The 22,064-nt window shown below is 39.7% G+C and overlaps 1 protein-coding gene across 9 annotated transcripts in view; it reads right to left on the reverse strand.

The window, feature by feature from the left end:
* PIEZO2 (piezo type mechanosensitive ion channel component 2) overlaps window positions 1-22,064 on the reverse strand; it is a 211,157-nt gene that overhangs the window by 80,425 nt on the left and 108,668 nt on the right. For all 9 annotated transcript variants that reach the window (XR_008331507.1, XM_053396557.1, XM_053396555.1 and 6 more), the window contains exons 5-7: window positions 13,127-13,289; window positions 5,147-5,354; window positions 3,901-4,114 (exon numbers count right to left, since the gene is read on the reverse strand). Coding sequence is in view for 8 of the 9 variants with exons in the window: in XM_053396557.1 (XP_053252532.1) it covers window positions 3,901-4,114; window positions 5,147-5,354; window positions 13,127-13,289 (585 nt within the window). In the remaining variant the exon portion in view is untranslated. The remainder of the gene's footprint in view (window positions 1-3,900; window positions 4,115-5,146; window positions 5,355-13,126; window positions 13,290-22,064) is intronic.

Genomic DNA, 22,064 nt, shown 5'->3' on the forward strand with positions numbered 1-22,064 from the left:
TGTGTGGGACTATTCCAGTTCTGAAATAGTCCTGGGAAACATGAGCAAGAGACTGGGGGTGAGGAAAGCCTTTCAGCCATTAGCTGGTATTACCCAATTTGGCTTTTACTGATTCCACACCTATTGCATCATTTACAATTAATTTCCAGTTTTTTTAATATAAGAATTCCCACTTGCTTTCTTTACTTTTGCTCACTGCCTTCAACAAGTGCCAGAGATAAACAACTGAACAGGGTTCTTTTTTTCTCATCTACAATGCTCAGTTTAAGTGTTGAGGATTTTGGGACTGGTCAGATGAGGATAGAGCCATCAAAAAGGTGAAGAAATTGAATAATTGCAGTTATTGAGCAGTTGCCAGGGAGCTGAGTGCTGACAATGTATTGAAGGCATCCTCAGTCTCTTTCCAAACCTGCAGTTTTCAGCTAACTCTGAAGTACTTTTCTAATGAAAAAACCTATAACAGCTAGACTGATCCTTTCTCCCCTGGCAGTAGCTACTGATCTGAGTAACTGTGGTGACTTTTGTTCCCCACCTTGTATTTTCAAAATTTTAATATAGTAATATATTTTTATATTATTCTAATTTAATGTTTATATTGCTGTTGGCAGATTTGAGAGGAACCTATCTGCAAAAGCAGCTTATTTTTTAATTTTTTTAAAAAACGTAAATAAAATTGTGGGTATGATTGTCAATAGCCAATGATATTCTGTTTCTGATCTGATTTCATTCTGATGTAAAATCATCTCTCCATATTTATTTCTTAATATTGAAGATGATGTAAAGAACCTCTGTACTTCACTCACAGGTTTTTTATTTTATCTTCATTTATTTGAACATCTTTCTGACCTTTTACATCTATATTCTCAAAAATCAAGAAACATCTTTTTTTAAAAAAAACAACAAAGTTAGTATAGGTGAACAAGATCATCTTACTCTTGCAATCGCATTTTTATAATGAAATTTCATTCAGTGCTTCAGCCAAAGAAGTGTTGGTCTTCATACAAGACATCTAGTTATACAAATAATTAAATGCATATTGTTTTCCTCTCTTTTCATTATAGTTTGACAAAATGAAGAGGATTGCTTTCCATCAGTCAAGTTTAAATGTTTCTGCATCAGTTCCAAATTTCCAACAACCTTTCTTTCCTTGCATACTTTCCACTAGCTTCTCATTAGGTTGGCAGTGCTGCTTCTGCTCTGTCAATAGTTAAACAAATATTCCATAACATCGAAAGCCAAATTCTGCAAGTTCATCAAATATAAAATAAATTATGCAAATATAATTTGGTCCAATAACTTAAGTAATTTGTATTAAACTCAGACACTAGTATTTAAAGTACAAGTCAGAACAGTAGAAAATCTTGCAGGCATAATGATGGAAACCTATTCTGCAGCTTGTGGAATATGTATTCAGAGCCAAGCAGTAAAATACTGTGTCTTCTCAGAAGTGTGCCAGTCATTTGCTGGATTTAATGGCAGTATATTTCATGTTTGCTGAACTAATCTGTAAGAATACTAGGATTTTGAAAATCTGCTTGAAACTCACTTATATCATTATATTAAAAAACGGTGACCAGCATTTCTAAATATATGTTAAGGGTGCCTGGGAGGTTTGTAGCAGCTAAATTTTTGGAAACTGGTTAGGACCAGTGGCGTAGCGTGGGGGGTGCAGGGGGGCCGGCTGCACCGGGCGCAACATCTGGGGGGGCGCTCGCATTTGCAGCTCTCTGCCCCTACCTGGCTCTCTCACTCTCTCTCACTGCAGTGCTGGCTGTGCGAATCCGATCCGAGCTGCCGGGTCGCCGCCCACTGTGGAGGGGGGGTACCAGGCATGCGGTGCGGTACGGAGAGAGAGCGAGGGTTAGGGAGCGCGAATTACTTGCCTTGCCCCAGGTGCTGACAACCCACGCTACGCCACTGGTTAGGACAGTGTAGTTGGAAATGTAAGTTTATCCCTTTGTTAACAAAAGAAAGCAATTATCCTCACTATTATGTTAATCTCTTGCCTTTACTTTTTGCCTTTATTTTCAAAAAAATATTCAATAGCCTCAGGCATGTGCTGTTCTGAAAGGTAGGATTCTTTCAAGATGTTTTGTTACAGGTTCTCAGTAGCTGAGCCAATTAAAAAGACAGCAGTCTTACTCTACACAGCAAACTAGGATTATTGTAAGTAGTTTCATACTCTGGAGTGCATTACTTTTAAAAAACTATTTTTTTCAGCAACTCCACAAAGCACAGGGATTGACAAATTTCTTCAGGTAAGCAAGGTAAACTAATTTCACTTTGTACAGATTCAAAGCTTTATTATTTATTCCAAACATAATTTCAAAAGTCATGTCCCAGATGGATTACACTATTTAAAAAGAGAGATGGAAAAGTCACCAACAACTTATTAGGGAATTACAGTATCTTGTTGACTTTAAGGGAGACTAAGCCATTTGCATCCACAAAGCAGAATCCTAATCCCATGGTTTTGGCATATTCAGATAGATTAAACCAGTGGTGAACTCACAAGCTACATAGATCTGGCCTGTGACACCACTTGGAGCAGCTGGCCTGCCCTCTGCCAAAATCAGGGACTTCTAATCTTCTTTGAGCCATCAGCTCACCTTGCAAAGGTGCCTCTTCTCCCTCTTGTGAGACACCATTGCTGGTGCCTTCATGCTTCCTGGATACTATGATCTTCTAGCAACACTGTTGCACAATTTTTCATCAAATGTTAAATGAAATACGTTTTGTTAAATAAAATATATAAATTTCAATAGTACTATCAGAACAAAAATGACTTCTATATTTTCATTATACTATAATGTAGTTATGACATTGGTTTGTGGATTGAAGTTGGCAAATTTCTTTGTCTTTACCTTGTTATTAAAGTAAAACTTAAGAAAATTATTTGGGGAAAACCTACCAAAGAAGACAGAAGGTATGTGTGGTGTTTATCCAATGTTGATCACCTTCCCTGGTTGAAATGCTTTATGAAATTGGGTCCCAATTTTAAACGTGTACTTTTGGATACAATGTTTGGGTATTACAAAATAGATATTATCCTTGGAGCATGGCTAGTTATAATTACCTTACTTTTTCCTAAAAAATACTAGCTAAAGCACACACATAGGCAGACTATCAGCATTACTGTTGCTTTAAATGACATTTATGCTAGATGTAGAAGATTATTGAAAAACTGCACCACGCATTCTTATATAAACAAATTAAGTACTTTTTTAAAACCTCATTGAAAGAGTAACAAAAATAATTTCTGGCCTGTAGATGGCAGAAAAGCACTTATATCATCACACACCTTCTTGAATTCACAGATGAAAACACTTTCTTGCTGCTGAGAAGGCCAACTTCCACAGTACAGAAACAGCAAATTTGACAGATAAGTGTCAACAAATGTAAAACATGAAAAATCAAAGAAACTAAGGAAGAATTTAACAGTAGCTGAACACAGAGAATCTGCTCAGGTGACACCATCCTTTCCTATGAGAGACATATTTTCTAATTCCTGTAAGAAATTTGCTTAGGCCCCACCTTGCTCCTCACTTTCAGGCAATTTCCCCCTCCCACTGCAGTCCTGTAAAGCACAGCCCACAATGCTTCATAGGCAGCCCTGACCCTCTGAAGATGCTTTTCAGGAGGGTCCAGGCAGCTGCAGGGAAAGAAGGGGAAGATGAGTTGCAGGAGCTGCCTCCCGTTCCCACAACCACTGGATACAACCAAGTATGTCTCTTTAACCCAGCATTTAACATATAAATTTCAAATACTTCACTGCATACTACTTCATTTATACATTTTGCATATCTCACACAACGTGACTCAATCTTTTTGCTGTTTTTTCTTGTCACAGTCCCATTTACTGAAAGATGCAAATGAAGAATAAGAATAAGAATATCCTACCTGGCATAAAAGTCATCGGGTGGAATAATTTCCTGGAAAAACTGTAACTGGTACAGGTAAAGTCCAATTAAGTGGCCTGCACTGAATATAGCCATTAACACACAGAGACAGCTGAATATCAGCGGATCAAACACTCGGCAACAGGACCACCATGTACACAAACCCAAGAATAAAAAGAAATACACAGCTGAAGTCAGCGATGGCAACATCATTCCTACATAAAAAAATGAATGGAGGACAATTATTCTCTTTTGTACTCATGATATGTCTACAATGTGAAAGCTAAACAAGATGACTAAAAATCATCTTCTTTGAAAATTTAGTTGTTTAAAAAAATCCCTAAGGTGACTTTAACTAAAATCAAATACATTTTTTCTACTTTTATTGAAGTTTATGGGAGACCTGCAAGTAGCTGGATAAAATTATTCATGGTAAGTACATTTCATTCCATCTCAAAATGTGAACTGATTATCTAATTAAAATACAGTGGTACCTCGGGTTAAGTACTTAATTCGTTCCAGAGATCCGTCCTTAACCTGAAACTGTTCTTAACTTGAAGCACCACTTTAGCTAATGGGGCCTCCCGCTGCCGCCGCCCTGCCAGAGCACAATTTCTGTTCTTATCCTGAAGCAAAGTTCTTAACCCGAGGTACTATTTCTGGGTTAGCGGAGTCTGTAACCTGAAGCGTCTGTAACCTGAAGCGTATGTAACCCGAGGTACCACTGTAGGTGAAAACATGATTGTGGACTGATATCAATAGGTTCCCTCCATCACCACAAAATCCCCAAGGCATTTATATGAATGATTTATATGTGTCAACTGAAAAGGCTACCAGAGATAATTTAAGTTAATCATACCTATATTGCATTTCGGGGGGGGGGAGGAGGTTTGAATATCTGAACATATGCGTTCAGTTCTGTCACTACCACTTGAGTTTAAATATTAAATATTCTATTGGGTATCATTCACTTTTAAAGACATACACTCTATGTGGTGAACACCAAGGTAAATTAAAAAACCACAGCATCTAATGACATTTCACTTCTTAAATAGACTTAATTTGTCTATAATTGGTTCTTTAAAAATTGCTAGAAGTAATGGCTCTACAACTGTATCTAATGTAACAAATTAAGCAACAAAAATTATTTTTTCATGTAAATAAAATCAGCAATATATTTACTTTAACTATGGAAGGGCTAAAATCCCTGTGGGATTTGAGGAATTGTTCAAAAGAGGAGAACCCACCTGTTGTACCAAGTAAAATCGTAACAACAACTTTTCCAGCTGTGGTTATAATATTGCCAATAATCTCCTTCACTTTTGAAGCTATTGAGGCAATTCTACGCAGCAGTTTTAATTTTGTGGTTTCTTCAGATTCTTCTTCCCCATGTTCTGCATCATCTAAGTCTTCATATATTAATGCATCATCTGCCTCTAGTCTCTCCCCTTCATTCTGAAAATAAGAGAAAATTACAAATGAGGAATGATTTTTTTTTGCTATACTTCCTGCTTTCAAATCTCGGCACTGGCTTGCAGCTTTAGTCCTTTCTATGTACTACCCAGACAGCTAAAGTCACCAACATGCCAGGAGCACTCCAGTGGTGCAAGGTAATTTTAGACCCTGGACTTAATGGTTTAATGCTACACACACACACACACACACACACACACACACACAGAGAGAGAGAGAGAGAGAGAGAGAGAGAGATCAGACAGATATATAGACGGAATATTATTATAAATAAAGTTGTTTTGTTTCCTTGTTCCCATCCTGTAACTCCCACATGATGTTTCATAAATGCTTCTACATTTGATATATTAGAGGAAAAGACAAACAAAATACAGTTTACCAACCCAGATTAAAAAATGAAAGCTCTGAGCATGTGCAAGATTGTATTTTAAAGTCACTTAAATCATAGCAAATTAAGACATTGCACTACTGCTGTCAGACTCCAAGGACTGAAGCTTCAGCAGGTTTGTATAAGGATTCAGTTCAAATTCAACTGAATCAAGGAGATATCCTCACTCCTAAAAATCCATTCTGTTTCATTTCATCATTCTGTCTCATTCTCCTAGTCTGCTGCTGGAGTTCCCGACTAGCCTCCCAAATTTCATGTCTGTCTACAACCCCAACTTTGTTGCAATTCCAACATCCAAGTATCATGACATCATCACTACTGGTACTTGCTAGTATGTTCTGCTGCTGAGATGTTCTGATAGTGTAGTTAGTTTTTTCCTTGAGGCGCCTCTGGAACACAACAGCCTTCCTCTGTCCATGCTTTGACCCCTGCAACACCTTATTAATCATTCTCCATATCACTCCTCAAAATTGTACAAAGACATGTAAATTGGAAATGTATACTCACAAAAACACAAAATATAAATGTGAAATTGATTCAATGTGCATGTATGCATATGTGTAACAGGCATCTATTTCCCACTTCTGTTTGGGGCACTTTCCAAAGCCATCTTACATGTCTGTCTCCTACCCAAATCCTTCCTCTCTTTGCCTCTCCTTTCACCTATTAGACGTCCCACACTTTCTCTTACAGTAGGAAGAGCCTCTTAATTCTGAGCCTAATATACTGAGCTGTTATCTAGTCCATGCCATACTACTACCTTAGGCCACATTATCTAGAGCGCATACAAATAAAAAAGAGGGGGGAAAGGCAAGTGCATCTGGCTGAGAACGCCCCAAGGAAGGATCTTTTTGGGTGACTCCAAATTCTATCGTGCAGCTAAGTCCCAAGCCTCCCATGAAGTAGATCAGAAACATTGTTTGATATTAACAAAACCCTTCCCTTGTTTTATAGAGTTATTAAGTGATATTATAACATGGATTCATTTCGCCTATATGTAGAAGTCTTGCTCTTTGAATTACAATGGCCAAAATATGTCTTTCTACACAGCACTGGGGTACAAGATGGCAAAAAGAACATTACATGTATTATTTGGTTCTTCAATCACTGGGGTAAGCCTGGAAACTCAACATTAAAAAAATAAAAAAAAACCCTGTCAAATGCAGATAAAGTACAGACAGGAAGCATCACTACTTCTATAGCAGCTGTGACTGCTACTACTGTGCTCAGAGCCAGAATGTCCATTAGTTATGTTTGAGGCTGCTTTATTAACATCCAGCTTTTAATGTTTCCTCTGATACTGTATAAACATTGATGTGCTGAGATAGCCTCTCAGATCTCATTGACACATGCACCAGCAAGCTGCCCTGGTGAGAATTAAAATCCATTCATGCAATCCATTCTTGTGTTGTACTGAGTGCTTTGAGTAGGGCATCCATAAACATACCATACAATAAAACTTGGATTGCCTGGAAGAAATAGAAATATGTTGTTATCATCATTAACATTTTAATGATTCAACAATGTTATTGTTGGAATCAGTTGAACCACTACAGTCTGCAATGAATCAATCAAACAAAAAAGTCTAGCATAGTATACTAATTGTTTTAACTCCATGAGCTTTCACAGCTGGACTGTTAAGCTTACACAACAGGCTCTTTCAGGGATACAGGTGCTTCCTTAAGATATCTGCTTTATTCATGTTAGACAAATTGCCTTCTTTGAAGATATTGCATTTCCTTCCAGATACAAGTTGAGCATTGAATCTTTGCAAATTATTCTCAACCCTTGATAATGGGTTTTAGGTTTCTGTTTTTCTGTTTATAAATTTTTAAAAAATAGCCACAAGACCAAAGAATAATTCAGGCACAGCTTGTACTTACTGTCCACCTATTTACAGTTTACACAGTGTTGACAGCTGAACTGGCAATTTTAAAATGCATTTAAGAATTATATGTAAAAATGCCTTTGAAACAAATTGCTTTAAACAAATCACCAGACTGATACACTGTTTTAATAGAAAGCAATGTTTTCTATTAAATTGTTATATAATAACAATGTTTTACAAAGCGGCAGATTTCAACAGAAAATTGTACGCATGGCGTAGAATTCTGCAGGACGGTGATGGCTGACATGGAAGTGTTTCAACAGAATGCCCGGTGCCTTGAACAGCAGACAGTTTAACAGCTCTGGGCATCAAGACGAATGGCTCACATTTTCAGAAAAGTCAGTAAATGAAAATGCTTTAAAAAGCAGTGTGCTATTGTCTTTGGTTAACCATCTATTTAAATAAAAAGAGATTAAGATTGCTCTTTATCCATCCACAGCAGTTTTTTTTTTAATTCTAAACTGTCAGAGTCAGACGAGCACTGCCCTTCGGGTGCAGGAGAATAATCAGCTCCCTCTTGAAAGAGGAAGAATATTTAAAGAATCTTTGGCTCTCTCCAAATAACTCCCAAAGAAGCTTGACACAAGTATGGCAGTGTTTCCCCCCACATCACTTTTTGACTGCACTGAAATAATAAGGAATGGAAGTGAATATGATATTTCTAAACCAGCATAAAGGCCCTTTTATACTAGCTCCATGTGCAGCTTTGTTTGCTGATTCCCGCCTCTCCTCCCAAATTTAGCAGCAATGTTGTAAATCACAAATGAAGGAGCAGTCTCCCAAACAGCATGCTGCATTAGGAGCCTCTAATGCATGTTCATTTCAGAACCCAAATCAATTAAGGGCAACCATAGGATGCTGGGCATACATCAATGCCAAACCTAAATGCAATATTTATCAGTTCCACATCCTTACTCAGTGGAACAGCTTCTGAAGGGCAAAGTGAAAACAAAAAACAAAACAAAAGCTACACTCTTTTGAAACTCATTAATATGTTGGGGGTGGTGGGAATAGAATTTCAATATTAAACCATTTCAGTATTTTACTTCTTTCCTTGCAGCAAAGCTTGATTGGTGCCTATCTACAATTTTTAAATCTTTGTTTTTTGAAGTATTATTGACTTAAATTATTGTGCGTGGTGAAGAGCATTCTATGAACTTCCTCACTGTCTTCTCTGCACAAGAGTATGTATAGCTGAGTTGAAACTTCTTGGAATATACTTTGGGGGGGGGGGGAATTTCTGAGATTTTTCAGTTAGTCAGCTTCCTGGGAGAAGGTAGCCACTTTGTAGAATCTTAACACATTTGTGTGTGTGTGTGAGGCCTTTGTTATTCCATTCCCAATCAGCCACCACGCTACAATTACACTACAGCCCAGGCATTGTGAAGGATGCAAAATGGCAGCTGGTCTGCCAGCACGGTTGCTGCTGTTGCCATTTGCAACAGGAGAAAAAACCTTAGGGGGGAAAAGAAACTGCTGGTGGTGAATTCCTTTCCCAACAAACCATTAAGAGAAATTCTTTTCCCTCTGATGAAATTCAGGACATGGCTCCACCATAAATAAGAGGGAGAAACTAGAGTCCATCAGTGCACAGCCCTAGACACACATATACTGGCAAAATGTAATGGATAATTCCCTGTGCATATTTTGGAATGTTACCTGCAATAAAATAGGAGTAATTTCAAAAAGCCTCATAACCTTATATGGTAATATGGAATCAACTTTCACACTTACTTGTGAACACAAACACATTTACTGGAGAACATGATGATTTGATCCAGACTACTTGGGTTAAACAGAAAGCAGTATGTGTTGCGTTGTTGTTGCTGCTGCTACTATTATAATTCATGTAATCATCAACTGTTGCCATTTTTATAGGAAAACTGGTCACAATACACTTCTATCATATGCTGATAAAAAACCCAAGAACCTTGAGATGGCTAATTCAGCATCTACAAACACTACCCAATCAATGGATTTGGAATATTGTATGTGACAATTATACCAAGATGTGAAACTGAGGTGACATCTGGACCTGTTCACAGACGGCTCTCTTTCTAAGAAGCAGTCTAGACATGATGAGAACACAACTGTGTCTTTCAGAATTGGGTAACTGCCCACTCTACTGCATTCAAGTTGTAATGGTATGTATGGAATTCAGTGGAGCTATATTGATGGTTTCAATACCAAAGAGGAGTACGTAGCCCTCTCCCAAATGAAATAAACAGTATACAAAACAAGAGAGAACCAGGAACCTGTGAGGCCACTACGCTAATTACAATGAGAACAGCAAGGATTCAGGAAGGCAGCCCAAATAAAAAAATTAAAAAATGCAGAATAAAAAAATCTAGGAGCATAAGGAAAGAACACACCTATATACATGACCTGCTATAGTCCGGGGTCACTTTACAGTTCATAGTAAGACCAGCTGAGATGGAAATAGTTTGGACTGCTTGATAGATTTGCTGCTGCTAGGGGACTGTTGAGGAAGAGTTGAAGATGTTTCTCTCAGCACAGCTAATGAATAAGTCTGCTCCCCTAGTCTCCCTTGACAAGAATGAAACTCTCAACAGAAAAAGAAGTAATTTTGGGATGAAGCATGCAAGAAAAGGAAAGATTCACTGCCTTCTCCCACCTATCTATGCTGTGCTTTAACTTTATAGGAAATATGCAACTCATATCCTGACAATGTGTTGTGCTGCCAAAATATCTACTCTGCCCTGAGCAGAACTTTTAAGGAATAAGCTTAAAAAGTAAGACTAAACAATAATGAACAAAACTGCAATACAAAACAAAGCACATATTACTGGTTAAGATCAACAGAAAGTTAAAGATATGAAATCTTATCCGATTAATTGTCTTCCTTTCAAGGTTCTTACTAATTTGGGCTATTTATCCATATGGCTGTAAAAGAAAGCTAATTTTGTTCCAAAAACCCCTTTAACAGTTAATACTACATCTGCACCAAATCAGTATCTTAATTCTTGCTTGCAGCTGTGAAGTTAAATGTTCTCTCTCTTGCTTTTTTCACCTTTTACACCTTTTGAATCGCATTGTACTTCACAGAGCCTGCAGTCTGGGCATTTCTCCAGCTGAATTCACCTGCTTTAAATTGTCTAAGCCCTAATAAAAAGGGCCTGCAGACAAGCTTGCTCTAAATGTGCAACCATTTAAGAGTGGTAATGAACTGGATAGCAGCCTAGGATCATGTAGAATTTTAAAACTTTATAATTCAATACTAATTAAAAACACACCCTTGGCTCATTGCAGGACTGCATTTCTCCTGTCCACTAATTTCCCCGCTCCCTCTAGTCTAGCTCATATGTGTTCTGGATAAATGTATGCTTTCCTTGTGGTTAAAATGAAGCACCAGGGATGAAAACCTACATATTCCCACTGAACATTCACCAGAGAGCTTGGGACTAGCACCATTATGTTATGAGATCTACTAAGGGGTTATTGATAGCTGTCTATAAGTGAAGGGCGTTTTCACCCAAAGCCTTGCCAAAACCCAAATCTCTTTCTTGAAGAATCCAATGAAGGACAACAGAGACGCAGTGCCTTCCTTTGGCACCACCCCTCACCCCTCTAACAACACACCTCTTTGTTTCCTTCCCGCCACTCCAGTCTCACTCTTTCCTCTTATCCATACTCTCCTCCCTCCTTAAAGCTAAAACAAATATTATAATGTGGGAATTGTAGTGATATTATATGTATACTGGACAGTTGCTTTAAAACAAAGTGTAAATGTGCCTAATTACTTCACTGATTATACTGTGTTTGTGTTGATAGTTTTATACCTTTCAAGCTGTGCTAAATCAGTCACGGGGGCTGCAATTACAAACATACACAAAAGTAAAAACGCTGGGATTTTTAAAATTAAATTTTTAATATAGCATACATAGGTTTTCATAAAATTGAATGAAAGGGCTTTGTTAAAGTAGGCTTGGTGGATACAAAGCACGAGGCCTACTTTAGCACTATGCTTCCTCTTCCTTCTTGACCTCCCTATTGTCTTTCCCCAGCTCTCCTTTCTGCTACCTGTGACAATCTTGTGGGCCCTTTCTTCCCTGTCCCCCTGTCCCCCTTCACCTATGATGATTCTCCTTCCTATGATACTCTCTTCTCACAGAGATATAAAGTGTTAAGCATACTACATTCCACCTTAAATTCAGCTTGTGGGGCAGGTGGATGTTGTGGAGAAAAACACAGACCTCTAGCAGAGCTAATTGGGCCATGGCTGGAAGGTTTTCTGTGCCTGCATTATAACTGCATATGTTTTAAGAGTCCAGCTGAGTTTCTGCCATGAGATAACAGGTTGTTGGACCAGGCATAAGGCAGCTAACCTGCATGCCACATGACCAGCTCATGCCATTTCCTCAACTGCGTAAGAGCTTCTCATAGCGAGCACAGCTGCAGCACACACAGAAGGGATGAGGCTAGCGACTGCCCCCTTAAGCTCCATTTTATGGGCTATTTGTTTGCACAGGAGCCAGGAAACATGCTTATGTAATCCCGTTTAAAAATACTTACAGTGAGGAGTTTTATGGAAGAATGTGAAGATCTTTTTATTTACACAACTGCTTTCCCCACATTCACTGAAATGCCACACTATAGTAGAACAGAGTTCCATAAATTGAAATATTGCCTAAATTACCTATTAAAAATGGATATGTGAAACTGAATTAAACTCCACTGTGACACAAAAAAGTATTTTAAAGGTAAACTTTATTCTAAGTCAAAATGCAATGATTCCATTAAACAATATCCTGCCATTTTAATAAATGCTTAAGGCATTTATATATGAACAATCTCATGTAAAACCACATGAATCCTGGTACAGCCAGCTGCACTGCAGATTGCTTTGAGCTACTTTAGAAATAAAAGATCCTACTTAAAACCACAATCTTTCCTATTTTAGGCAGTATTTTCCAATTAATTATACTTAACGCACATTGCCACACCACAACTTATGCTTCCTATAACGTAATTTTTGACCTTTCAAACTTTAAAGGCTCCCAATGATTAGGTTGCAAGCTGGTCTCATCATCCATCTCTCAAAAACCTTAGGGGTAAAATGTTATGTCCTCAACTAAGAGTGTCATTGACTACATAGCATACTCTCCTGCTCTTCATATGTTCCTTCTCCACCCTTGCACCAGGTGGAGAAGTATGAATGCCAGGCAATGTGGACCAATGGAATATGAGAAGCTGCCTGATACAGAGTCAGATCACGGGACTATCTAGCTGAGTAAGTCTAAATTGACCAAAGCAACTCTTTAGGTTAGATATTTCACATTATGGCAACCTGATCCTTTGGTGCTGCTAGGAAGTCATCTACCAATACACTATATACTTTGTTCCTTGGGTTTTCTTGGGGAATCAGTGTTTTGAAAAACTTTTCTTTTATTGTAATTTAATTGCACTCCAAGAAAAAGAGGTATTTTAAAATATAGGATAGAGAATATACAAACATACCATGTCTTCATTTTCAAACTGTGTGTTATACTGTCCTGCATCCTCTTGCGCTGCTTTTTGAACAATGTTTCTGCAGACAAGCCATATGGTAAGGCTGGCAATGAACATACCAATATCAGGAACAAAAATTCGGATCCCATTGCCAGCATCTGCCCCTTTGACACTGTATAGAATTAAAAGAGGGGGGAAATGCATGTTAGTTCTTATTCCATTACTCAAACCTAGCTTAACATTTCAATATAAGGAAAATCTTGATACGTTTTTGCATTATTCTTCATGATTTTGTACCTGAACTAGCAGGGCTTTGTTTCTTCCCTTGGAATATGTAGTGGAGAAGGCTGTGGTGCAGATACTACCTTGCTTACTCTCACAGGTACACCCCACCACTTCTGAGTTCACAGTAATGTAATCAAAGTGTAACACAAGTGATATTGGCTTGCAGCAATGTCTAACTTCAGAGATAATTTCCAGCCTCTGAAGTCCTACAAATGCTGTCACAATACCTATGGACACCTGTTTCACTAGTGCAGATGTCACATTTCATTTTTCCAAACTATAATTGAAACCACAGTTTGAAGAGAGTCTGAAAACCATGATTTGGCCATTAGTCCTAACCATGATTTCCCAATTTAGAAGTCACATAAAAAAGAAACCAGAAATGGTACCAAGAATCCCAAGAATCTAAAATGAGCCACCATTGTTTGCACTAATCTTCACTTAGAGATGAAATAAAATGTGTTCCAAACAAACTTGCAAACCATTGTCCACTCTCCTCACCCTTCCCCCTCCACGAATCCTGGATAATATTCCCAAACCACTTTGCCATGTTTTTATTTGATCAGGCACAGAACCAGTATCTGTAGGGCAAATATAAAGTTCCAAATACCTGAGACAGCCAACCATAGCTGACCCTGGTATTTCTTCAATTTATTTATTTTTAACGTGCCACATTGAAGGAAATAAGAGGAGTCACCATCATCTTAACTCCCCCAGAATGCCTCTGGGCTGGGCACTGACATGGCATTGTAGGGTGATTTTATGTCAGGGTCAGGCAGTATTGTTGGGAAATTTATATGGTGGCAACTCTGGTCACCTGGTTTACCCTCTCATTGCTGGGTAAAGCTGAGAAAAGAGCCAGGTGGTTGGAGCCAACACTATTTTCAGTGCCGCCACTGATGTCTGATGCTACCTGCCCTCACTACCTCATAAGGGGGCAGCAGAGTTCTTAACAATCACCAGGAACCTTTCTTTCAAAAAGTTTTTTTGCTGCTATGCAATGGCAGCAACGGCAGAAGCAGAACTTTCATTATACAGGCTTCCAACTGCCCACCTTGTTTTCCTCTCCACAGAGACTGGCACATTGTGAAGAAACCAGCATGGCAGCTGGAAACCAGTGGAATTAGAGGTGTGCTGCTGATGCTACAAGTAAGATTGGCCCATGGTTTCTTCACAATGGAGGTTATCCACCACTATGCTGCAAGAGCTGCAACAAAAAAACAAACAAAAGCCCCACACCTTCTAAAGAGAAGGAAAACCACCTAAAGGGAGATTAGAGCTCTGCCTGCACAACAGAAACATGTTGTGGAGGGAGTGGGGGGGGGACAGGCTGGGGAGAAAGGATGAACATGGAGATTTATGTAGGAAAGGGCCGTACTGTCAAGCACTGTGCGAATACCCTCTCCAACTTCCCTCTAAGTTGTTATTTGCCTTGCATTGGGAAATAGATACCACTGTTTGTCAGCTCAGATGTCACACCAAGCCATGGTTTACAGAAACCACAAGGGTGATGAAGAGCAAGTTAGCTACACTTTTGTCCCCACTGATTTAAATGGGATCAAGCGTGACTAGCTTAGTCTTCATATAACCTTAAGTGTGAAAACCAGTTTTATACCAAGGCTCCATGTTCTTATTTGCCAAACAATTAAAAATCATAGTGGGTCAATTCAGTACACGCTTCGTAAAATGGGGGTGGGGGGAGATAAATATGGGAAGGTACAATGTAAAGTTATGCGGTACATAAGATTTCACTTTCTTTACCTATTAAATTTCTCTTCAAAGAGAACATATGCATTTCAGATATGGCCTCAGAATGTTGTTTTAATCTTCAGAAGCATTTTATTTGGCCAGGCCACTGAACCTTCTGTGTATAACTTCTGTTGCAATGAATAGTTAAAAACTGACTAGGTGCAAATCTCATCCCAAACTACCTGGAGGGCTTAGGAAATTTATTGGAAGATACTGTGGTATTCTTTGCAATTCAGTACTTGAATTAAATGAGACTGTTATCTTTATGATCTTGGGTGATGCCTCACACGTACTTTAATAAGTAACAGAGCATAAATTTTGCTCTTGCAGCAGCTGACATACTGTATGTGGTTTGATTTACTGTCAATGACTACAGTTAGACAGAATAGAACCTTTAAGGTAAGGGTCAGTTCACACAATCTGTAAAAGGAAATTCTTTTTTAAAAAGTTTAAATTAAATCAGATTTATGCATGTGCATCTAAGTTCTCTTGTGTGTGTATGTGTCTGCGCGCGCACACACACACACACGCACACACACGCGCACGCGCACACACACACACTACATCTGTTCTATGGCCTTTTCCGATTAGCTCTTAGTTTCAAATCATTTATTACAAAGTGGATTTCAGAGCAAGGGTGGGGAATCTTTTCTGGATGGCAGGCTAGACCCTTATTTCCCCTCCCCCAGGAGCCTAATTTGTCAAGGGGATGTATGAAAACTGCACATAAGGGAGAAGTCCAGCATGCAGGCAGTGCTTTTGAAGGGCAGCTTTTCCATCCCATCCAATCCCTCCACCCCCCAATTGGAATGGGAGAAGGGGGAAAAAGTTGTATTTTGAAAACATTGCCTGCATGCAAGTAGCCAATATTTGCAATGGGCACCTTCTTGAAATGGCTTTCAAGCATCCCCCAATGCTCCTTTTTGATGCTCAAACAGAAGAGGTGGAATGTATGAAAGTTCCTTGAACCCTGTGCTTCTGTCCATTGGCTGATGTCATATGGGATATCAGCTGATTGACAAGTGGGCCTCATGGGACACCTGGAGGGGGAGATTGGCCCACAGGTTGTTTTAGCATGATTTAGGCAAAAATCCATACATCACACAGACACACCCCTGTCCCTTTGAGCTACAAATCAGAATCAGTTCATTTTCTATTGATACCTAATTTATCTTTGGAAATTTCTAAATTCTTTGCCTCAGAGTTCTCTTAAAGTTCCCTACGTCTTTTATACTTGTACTTTATCTCCCGCCCCCAACCACCAGTTTCTTTCATCTCTCTTCCATTTACATTCTCTTCTTCATCCTATACCTTTCCTCAGTGCTTTTTTCTAGGGGAAAATGGTGGCGAACTCAGTCGCCAACCCAGACACCAATGCCATCTTGAAACTAAAATCACATGACAAGTAATCTTCTATCTTATGTTCTCATTTCCTTCCAACATCTCCTTCCCCAAATGAGAGAGACCCACTTTCCTTCTCTCCCCCATTCATAAAGTATTCTGTCTCTCAGCCACCTTCACTCAGCATGCAAGGCGCTGCTGTTGCTGGTAACTGGTCTGACTAAAGTGCTGTGGCCTGGCTAGAGTAGAGAGGGGCAGGCAAGTAAGGAAGCACTGGGCAGGCTGTGACACTGAAAATGGTCCAAGGTCCACTAGCAGATCCCAATACAGTGGTACCTCGAGTTACATACGCTTCAGGTTACATACGCTTCAGGTTACAGACTCTGCTAACCCAGAAATAGTACCTTGGCTTAAGAACTTTGCTTCAGGATAAGAACAGAAATCATGGTCCGGTGGCGCGGCAGCAGCGGGAGGCCCCATTAGCTAAAGTGGTGCTTCAGGTTAAGAACAGTTTCAGGTTAAGAACAGACCTCCAGAACGAATTAGTACCACTGTACACTGTTTAAGAAACACTGCTCTAGGCAATGTGGATATTTTAATAATTGTATTAAGAACTGGATACTATAACTGTTCATCATACAGTATAAAGCTGTTTGTTCACTTGGGTTCAATTAACATCATTAACATATTCCTAAGATTGTTGAGCTAGACATATTCATATCTACAAAAGAGGAGATATAGAGAGAGAAAGACTCCTTTGTCTTCAGCTGTAATTACTCTTCTTCTAATTCATTTGCAATTCCAGTGCGTGCACACAGGGTAGAATTGTACATGTAGCTGGAGATGCGTCTGGACTTCATGTTACAGTCACTCACGCTGCTGAATTGGCAGGCTGCATTCCCCTCCAGCTATATGAATGGCTTCAGAAGAATCTTCAAAGATGCCTCAAGCTGCACTCAGGGTTCATGCACGTATCTTTCCAGAGGTACAGCCATTTGCAATCTTATGCTCAAGTTACATTCCCTGTGCCAATGAAGCACAGTGCTTCATCAGCAGAAAAAAAAATGTGTTGCCAGTGCGACGACACTCTGGCATCAGTGGATGCGATTGCAGAGTGATGTGCGGGGGAAGCAGAAGGTAGATGTAGGAGAACAGGAATCTTGGGTGCTATTCTGGTTGGGCTAGCACAAGGATTAACACCAACACAAAAGGATTTGGCCCATCCTCTCCCCATGCATACCCCACACCTTGTTGTTGTTGTGTTACATTCTGAACACAATTCATTGGGTGAAATAAGAAAGTAAGGATCCGCCACCTAACTACATTGTGCTCTGCATTTGTCTGCAAGACAGTCCCAAAACACGGGCACAAGAACAAACAAATGCTCCCCCCTCTCCCTTGCAAAAAAAGCCATACCACCACCACCACACAGAATATAGTACTGGGGCGGTGATGAAAACTTTTTAATGCATCATAACAATATATTTAAATTCCCCATATTTTAATGTAGAAAAAGTTTTGTTTTCTGAAGTAAAGTACAGGGAGAAATCAGAGAAGTATAAAATGCATAACATTAAAAAAAAAACTTGGCGCAGACTTTAGCAAGCATAAAACTTCCAAGTTTCTTGAAAAATATGCAAAGCCTTAATAATTACTCATATATTTTCAAACCAAATGCACATCTCACTCTCTCTAGACAGCTATATTGTGAAATGGGGGGGGGGTCTGTTTGGCAAAAGTGTTCACCCACATATCAACCAAACATTTGCCAAATGTTTGCTTTCCAAACATCATTATGCTATTTAACAACTTGAATGCACGTGCCAAGGTTGGCAGCCTCATTACTGACATAAAGCATGCAACATTTATAGGACTGTGCTGCATACAAAAAGCAGACTTGTGCCAAATGTAAATTCGGACACTCCCCTCCATGCTATTTCTTATGCCTCATCTGTTTTCCCATACAAGCCAAATTAGGTGTTCATTGCACTACCCAGATTATTTTTTTAATGGTAGACCTCATGCTGAGCATTGATTTCCTGACCATCACAATCCTGGATAATTCAATGCCAATCCTATATTCTGTGCAACACCTGAAGCTGTGCATTTGTTTCCATACCTATTTATTCTTCATGTACCAGCAGGGCACCTGGAGGGGTAAAAATGAAAAATTGCAAATAAAACCTGCCCAAAAAGTGGGGGGATCCACGACATACAAAGGAGAGGGTAGACAGAGAAACTGAAACTGGCAGAGTCCGATGAACACATTCATCATTACAGTAAAAGTTCCTGGGTAACCTTGGGGGCAAAGGAGCTATGGAAAAGAAGGAGGAATAGCTTTAACAATAAATTTGGAAACTTATATCGAGGAGGACTGCTGTAACCTGAAAAGCAGTTCCAAGATGAAGGAACAGAAAGGAGATAAAAATGACAAGCACTAACACTTGGTATGAACAAGCCACCATTGCCACCATCACCCTAAGAAGAGCCCAAGCCTCCAGTTGGAAAGGGCAAAGGGTATGGTCATGTCAGAGGAAAGAACATTCAAATCTTGGAGAGCACTAACAAATACGAGTGAGAAGAGCATTCCTACTGAGATTTATAGTCTACTGTATGCCAGTTTTTACAAATTTATGGCAGCAGCAAGCCAACATGGGAAGCTATTTATGACAGAAGCGGTTAAAGAGTTGGACTTGGTTGACAAGGAGATATTTGTTCAGATTCTACTAATGTGGAATCTAACTCTTTTATCTGCTGATAAGCATGCTTGGTCTTTGAGATATTGGCAGCACTTTTTAATTTGTGAATTCAAGGACCTAGGCTGGACCATGTGGTAGTTGCTGGTGGTTTCTGGGAAGTCCTGAGGCAAAGTCTACCACAAAAGTATCTCTTCACCGAAAGTGTACATTGCATGGAGTTGTATTCAACTAACTTTTACTCAGAGTAGACCCAGTGAAATTAATGGGGCAGATGAAGGCGTTTAGTTGTGCTGCTGCAGATGCACCATGACATTTCTTCTCTCTCTCTACACTCCTGCCAGCAGTCAGTCCTCCTCTGATCATTCTATGGATACACAACCTGACTGTCTCCAGGCACTGCAGTCATCTGTAGGAGACTGCCACATGGTGGGGTTGTTGTGCTAGGTTGAACAGTCATGGTCATAGAAATTTCATTCCAGCAACCAGTGCATTCAATCCACATATTAGGTCAACCTAACACTACTCAAACTATGGATGAATATTACTATTTTTCCCAACAGCCTATTGCATATCAGCATGTGATGTATGATAAAATCCTCCTTAACATTTGGATACAAAGGACGCTGATCTTGGGGTTTCATGGTACTCTATGTAGGGCTCTGAAGCTGCGCCACAAGCAGAAAGCAATAACTAAAAAAATACATGCAGAGGAAATAATTCAAGAACATGAGCCTAGTCATAGTCTGCAGATCACTACATGTAATCATGCCAATATATACACAGCACATCAAGGAATTTAAGCAAGAAAAGTCAGACTAGAAACCATTTATACAGTTTTACAGTTGTTTACAGATCTTGTTTTACATTGAAGCCAAGATATGACTAGTCTATGGCGATTCAGCAAAATCAAAACCATCACCATTAAGACAATTGAAACAAAAGATATGAGGTCAGTGACTACACAACAAGTAATTCTATGCTGAGTTTTGAACAAGTCCACCATATATGAATGAAACTGACATAGTTCTCTCAAATTTCCGACAAATATTCCTGGCTTCAGACTATATTTTTGTAGTCATTTTCTTTTGGAAGAAAACATGGAGAGATGTTTGAACCATCAACAAAAAATGCATTTCCACTGATCATCCAAAATTTTTATACCTGGCATTTTCCTCCATTTTCAATTGGTTCACTTTACTTTCCTCTCCTGTAATTAATAACGAATCCTTGGCTAATTAACCTACACACCACAAAATCAATATTTCATCAGCATTTCCATGCTTTGAATTTTTAGACCAGAAACTATTTAACCAGCAATAGTGAGATCACAAATGGCTTCTTTCTCCCATTTTACCAAGCAATTCAGCCACTGGTATTAATTTACATTCATTTATTATGCCAGCAAAGCTTCTGGATCACTCTGCTCTTATAACCAATAAACATAAATTTATGGTTATGCAAAAAGGTTGCATAAAAGGCTGCATAACAGACATTTTATAATATATTTTGATATCTGTCCCATGTTTGCTGAAAATACTGTATTTCACCACATAATGGTTGTATTTTTGTGCCCATTTTTTCCTTTCCAAAAAGGGGGAGTGCGACTATTACGCAGGTAAATATGAACGTGCAACCATTATGCAAGGGGGAAAAGTGGGGACAACAGCAGGTGGATCAGAGGAGCTGGGAGAGCGCAAGCCAGAGACAAGTAACTGTTGTTATTGGGACCATAGGGAGATAAAATGGAAAGACACTAGCATACCTTTCTGTAAAAATGAAGCCTCCCTTGTAAATATGTTCTCTTGTCCAACCTACTTACATGCAGTGGCGCCACTCATCTACCAGAATCTCTATGGTGAATGAAACCAATCTACAGTGGTACCTCTCGTTGCGAACGGGATCCGTTCCAGAGGCCCGTTCGCAACATGAGCAGAATGCAACCAGCGTCTGCGTGTGCACGGGTCGTGATTCGCCGCTTCTGCGCATATGCGTGACGTCATTTTGCGCGTTTGCGCATGCACAAGCAGTGAAACCTGGAAGTAACCCTTTCCGGTACTTCCGGGTCGCCGCGGGACGCAACCTGAACCAAACATAACAAGAGGTATGACTGTATACTTTGCATTGCAAGAGCAGAACAGCCATTCAAATTTGGATAGGAAGTTCCGGTAAGGAATGCCGTGGGAACAGCAAACGAGCGGCGACGGCAGCACCTGCAGCCAGGCCTGCCAATGCCTGCTGCATCTCCCTTTAGCCCACGTGGCCCAACCGTCCCTGGCATCAGTTCCCGCTGAAACAGTGATAAAAAAGCAGCAGCTGGAGGATGGGGAGAAACGTTCCCCCCCATTGTGCTCAGCCTAGGAGCTCATGGCCAAGATGGCGAGGAATGAGGGGAGCAGGGGCGGCAGGGGCTGGAGGAGGAAAGGAATGGGCCTGGGGCCTAGCGAAGCCTCAGAAGTTATCCTACGACTATCATACAGGGAATGCTCTAGGACCACGTTTGCGGTCTGAGAAAGGGGGGATGCAAGTATTGCGCACTGGTGACAGGATGCAGTGAAATACGGGTATGCATTTTAGTGCATTTTTTTGTTTTGTTTTAGCTGAGAACTCTATTGGAACATTCTGGAGCTGCAAAAGCTAGCTTGTAATTAAGTTATAATTTACACATTACTCTGGGAGATGCAGATGAGATAAGTTCATATAATAATAATTCATAAACATCAACTTCCTCAGGCATCACTGATCTATGTTGCTGGACCACTAATCTCTGACTGGGACCTCCAGCTGCTAGAGAAATTAACAGCAGGCATGGGTGTGCTAAAAGCAACTTTTCTGGGGAAGCAAGCATAGGAGTTTGGGAGACTGATGGGTTGCTG

Source organism: Podarcis raffonei, chromosome 7 (assembly GCF_027172205.1).
Source record: "Podarcis raffonei isolate rPodRaf1 chromosome 7, rPodRaf1.pri, whole genome shotgun sequence".
Taxonomy (NCBI): Eukaryota; Metazoa; Chordata; class Lepidosauria; order Squamata; family Lacertidae; genus Podarcis; species Podarcis raffonei.